This window comes from Penaeus monodon, chromosome 43, assembly GCF_015228065.2.
Source record: "Penaeus monodon isolate SGIC_2016 chromosome 43, NSTDA_Pmon_1, whole genome shotgun sequence".
Taxonomy (NCBI): domain Eukaryota; kingdom Metazoa; phylum Arthropoda; class Malacostraca; order Decapoda; family Penaeidae; genus Penaeus; species Penaeus monodon.
The window spans coordinates 24,834,744-24,838,978 of NC_051428.1; the positions used below are offsets into that span (position 1 = coordinate 24,834,744).

General features: G+C 39.1%; 1 protein-coding gene across 1 annotated transcript in view; it reads right to left on the reverse strand.

Moving 5' to 3' along the window:
* Positions 1-3,994: 3,994 nt before the first annotated feature.
* Positions 3,995-4,235, reverse strand: part of LOC119568331 (RIB43A-like with coiled-coils protein 2) — a 17,246-nt gene continuing 17,005 nt past the window's right edge. The window contains exon 9 of the mRNA XM_037916785.1: positions 3,995-4,149. Within this exon, the coding sequence (XP_037772713.1) occupies positions 4,008-4,149 (142 nt within the window). The 3' untranslated portion in view covers positions 3,995-4,007. The remainder of the gene's footprint in view (positions 4,150-4,235) is intronic.

Genomic DNA, 4,235 nt, shown 5'->3' on the forward strand with positions numbered 1-4,235 from the left:
TCTCTCTCTCTCTCTTTCTCTCTCTCTCTGTCTCTCTCTCCCTCTCTGACTCATATCTTACCCATTTTTTCCATTCCTTCACACTCCCTTCCTTTTCAAGCCACGTTTCAAAGAGATAAGCTGATGAAAGAGAGGAATAGAGAGAACCTGAATGAAAACGGAGAGAAAAAAGAGAGAAAGATGAAGGCAAAGAACACTATTCTTTACGTTTTTTTTTGTCATGAATTCATCTTTATTCTTCTATGTTGTTTATTCATCTTTTCATTCTCTTTCTCTCTTTTTTTTTCTTCTTAAGTCACACTCACGAGTTTCATCGATCTGCGTGTTAGCGTTGCGCCACGTTGGTTTCTTTTGTCTCATAACTTACCATGTGACTCCTAAGACTGGCAGCTTTCAGGCCGACACGATCGTGAGATTCATGTTTGGGTCAAAAGTATACTCAAATTTACCTTTAGATTTCATTATGTGTGTGTTTTGTGACCTAGTTGTTTTAACACGGGAGAAGAGCGAAGCTTAGATGATCCCGTCTGCTATAAATATTATCGTATAACTTTTTAAAATGTATGCATATTTTTATCACATACCACTTTATTTGGAAGTTTGTACCATGTCTCACTAGTTCTGTTTGGGAAACTGAACTTTTTTGACAGCTTTATCGCCTCTTCTTACGTTTAACTTTTTTTTTCTTTTTAACTGGGTTCTCTCATCCGTCTTGTGTTCAAGATTATGATGAAGATCTTTGTCTAACTTCACTCTTCCTGTAACATTGTTGAACAGCATTATCATGTCACTCCTTTTCATTCTTTCTTTACAAAGTCCTATTTTATGTAGTTTTTCTTCATGTCTCTTAGAGGAGGTGCAAACCTATGGCTGCTCTTTGAACTCTTTCCAATTTGTCTATATCCTTTTTAAGTGTTGACTCCATACCACTGCAAGGTACTCTAGAATAGTTCGTATGATGGTTGTAATGATCTTCTTTACCATATCTTCGTCCACATACACGAATGCCCTTTTCAAGGTGAAAATTATTCCTAGCATTTGAAGGATCTCTTCACCTTGGGCTTAGATTCCTGTTTATGATTATTCGAAGGCCTTTTCCCTATCTGCCGTGTTTCATACTGCGTCTCCTAATTTATATAGTGGACGATTTTTACTTTCTCCGACTACATGGCATTTATTGGTGTTGAATTCCCTTTTCCACGCACAACTCCATTTAGAGAAATTCTCGATGGCTCTTTGGAGACATGAGACGTCGTCTATTAGCCTTTTTTTTGTATTTTCGTATCGTCTGCAAACGTATTCAGATAACTACCTGGGCCTTATGTTTGACCCTAAATCATGGATGAAAATAGTAAACATAATCGGCGGCAAGACTGATCCCTGAGGTATTCACGCTAGTTACTCGTCGCTTACATACTAGACTGGTTAACGAAACTGGTCAAGAATTCAGAGGGTTTTGTTTGTTGCCACTATTACATAAAAAGGATACATAAAGGTTATATAAACACATCGTCGTGTTTCCAAACTTTTGGTAGTGTTCTTTGTCGTACTGAGTTTTGGAATATTAACAATAAAGGAGTACATAGTTCGTCGGCACATTCCCTCAGAACCAGTTAGAGATCTCATCTGGTCCCTCTGCTTTAGTTTTATAACCCCTTTAATAGGTCTTTTTATTTCATTCTTTTATGGGGGTGATACTTTCGATATTCTGATTTACGTTTATACAGTTATTTGCCATTTCAAAGTATGTGTCTTGAATAAACACACACAAATTTCTCATTCAGGGTTTTACACATTTCCCCCTTTGATGGCGTTAAATTGATCTCTGCTTTTATTCTTGCTATCCATGTAGTTAAAGAAGAGCTTTGGTTGATTTGTATTGTTTTGAGTATATCCTTTTCGAAGTCTAATTTCGCCTCCCTCATGGTTTGGATAAACTCATTTCTTCCTACTTTATACCTTCCATAAGCTGCCTGGGATCTCTGTATTCTGAACTTTTTCCAAAGGAGCTGCTTGTTTTCTCTCATTATCTTGCATTTATCACCGAAACATTTTTAACCATTTCTTGCTTGCGTTTTAAATCTTGACATAAACTTTTCTTCTCCTTTTTTTATAGAAAAGAGAATATTGTATGTCAAGGGTCTGAGCGTCTAGGAGTGTTTTCCAGTTTATGGCATCAAAGAAACCTTTAAGGCTTTTATAATTGCCTCTCTCGTAATCGTACTTCCTCCTTTCTTTCCTTACATGAGATGATTTTTTCTATGCGTGTGATTTATTTATTTAGCTATTTTCATTTATTTATTACTATTAATATGTTTTTTTCCCGCCTCTGCAAGCTCTTTCTTTAGTTCTTTTTTTAATCTAATTTAATTTAGATACATCGAAATATGTCATCATCTTTGCCTCATCCATTATCTGAAACGGGCTGCTTGGCAAATTGCTTTCAGTCTGCTTAAGAGTTTCCTATACTTTGACTACTCCATCGCCTTTTTCTTGCAGATTCTTTGTTTCGATTTGACTACCGTAGGTTTTTGCTTCTTCTAAATTTTCCTTGAGTTCCTTGATTTTCATGTGTGTGAATGTGTGAGCACGAGAGAAAAAGGGCTAAGACAAACAAACAAATAAACAAAAAACAAGAGAAGTACAAGGTTTAAAAGAAACATACAATCCCTGTATTTTTTTTTTATTCTTACAGATAGTTATGTAAGTATGTAATGGCGTTGAACTTACAAGAGGTGTCATAGTGAAAGCTGAAGGTAAAATATCCCTTATTCCAACCCCAATTACAGCCTTATTCCAACCTCACTTTCAGCGTTATTCCAACCTCAGATCCAGTCTTATTCTAACCTCAAATCCAGCCTTATTCTAACCTCAGTTCCATCCTTATTCCAACCTCAATTCCAGCCTGATTCCAACCTCAGTTCCAGCCTTATTCCAACCTTAATTCCAGTCTTCCAACCTCATATCTAACCTCATACCCTGACTGGTCCCAATCTCATCCCAACCCCATAAAAAATATAAAACAAACAAACAAAATTGGTAGCCATGACCACAGAACGTTCCGAATGTTTAATTCCTATTTGGCAACTCTGAACTAAGCCCCGCCTCATCACCTTTATTCGCTGCAAATATTAGACATTTTTTCAATTTCTTTTTTCTTTTTCTTGGCAATCATTTTTCCATCGTTATTACTGGGCCATTTTCAAAGAAAATGCACTGAAATAACACCATAGAACATCATACAAATTATCGAGGTCCAAAAAGGGGCGGAGCTAATGACGTCATCACGTCTAGCCAGTGAGAGTGCGCTGTGAGATATCAGATATAACTAGATACATAATTATTTATATAATTTACTTGACATCATTATAACAACCAGAAATCAAACCAAAATTCTCCTCTTTTATTTATGGCAACGAAGCCGTTAGGATACTTGTGGGAAAAATCTAATTTCATTTTGGGCTCAACAGACTGAATGGAAGAGGAGCTACCTGGTTATATGTACCTTGCCCAAACCCCCTCCCCTTCCCCAACCTCCCCCTCCCCTCCCCATCCCCCTCCCTTTCCCCAACCTCCCCCTCACCCTCCCCTCCCCACCCCCCTCCCCTTCCCCAACCTCCCCCCTCACCCTCTCCTTCCCCAACCTCAATGTGGATATATCCCAAACTGGTTATAACAACCCCAGGTGGAGATATTCCAGCCTTATTCCAACCTCAATTCCATCCCTATTCCAACCTCGATTCCATCCTTATTCCAACCTCAGTTTCAGCCTTATTCCAACCTTATTTCCACCTCAGTTCCAGCCTTATTCCAACCTCGATTCCAGCCTTATTCCAACCTCAGTGTACAGATGATTCTGTGTCACATCCCCAACCTCACTCCTTCCCCCTTCCCCTTCCCTCTCCCCTCACTCCTTCCAATCATCTCTTCCCCTCACTCTTCCCCTTCCTCCTTCCCCCTCCCCCTCCCCCCTCCCTCCTTCACCCCTTTCCCTTCACCCCCCATCCTCAACGTGGATATATCCCAAACTGGTTATAATAATCCTCGTTAGGGATGTTTAAAGTGTACAGCTGATTCCTGCGCTGTTCCTGTTGCCTCTGATCGCTCGCCAAGACGCTGTTGGCGGAGACGAGGGTCGCTTCATGTTGTCTGGAGGAGGAGGAGGAGGAGGGAATAAGAGTAATAATTAATAATGATGATGATGATGATAGTAATAGTGATAATAATCGTGATGA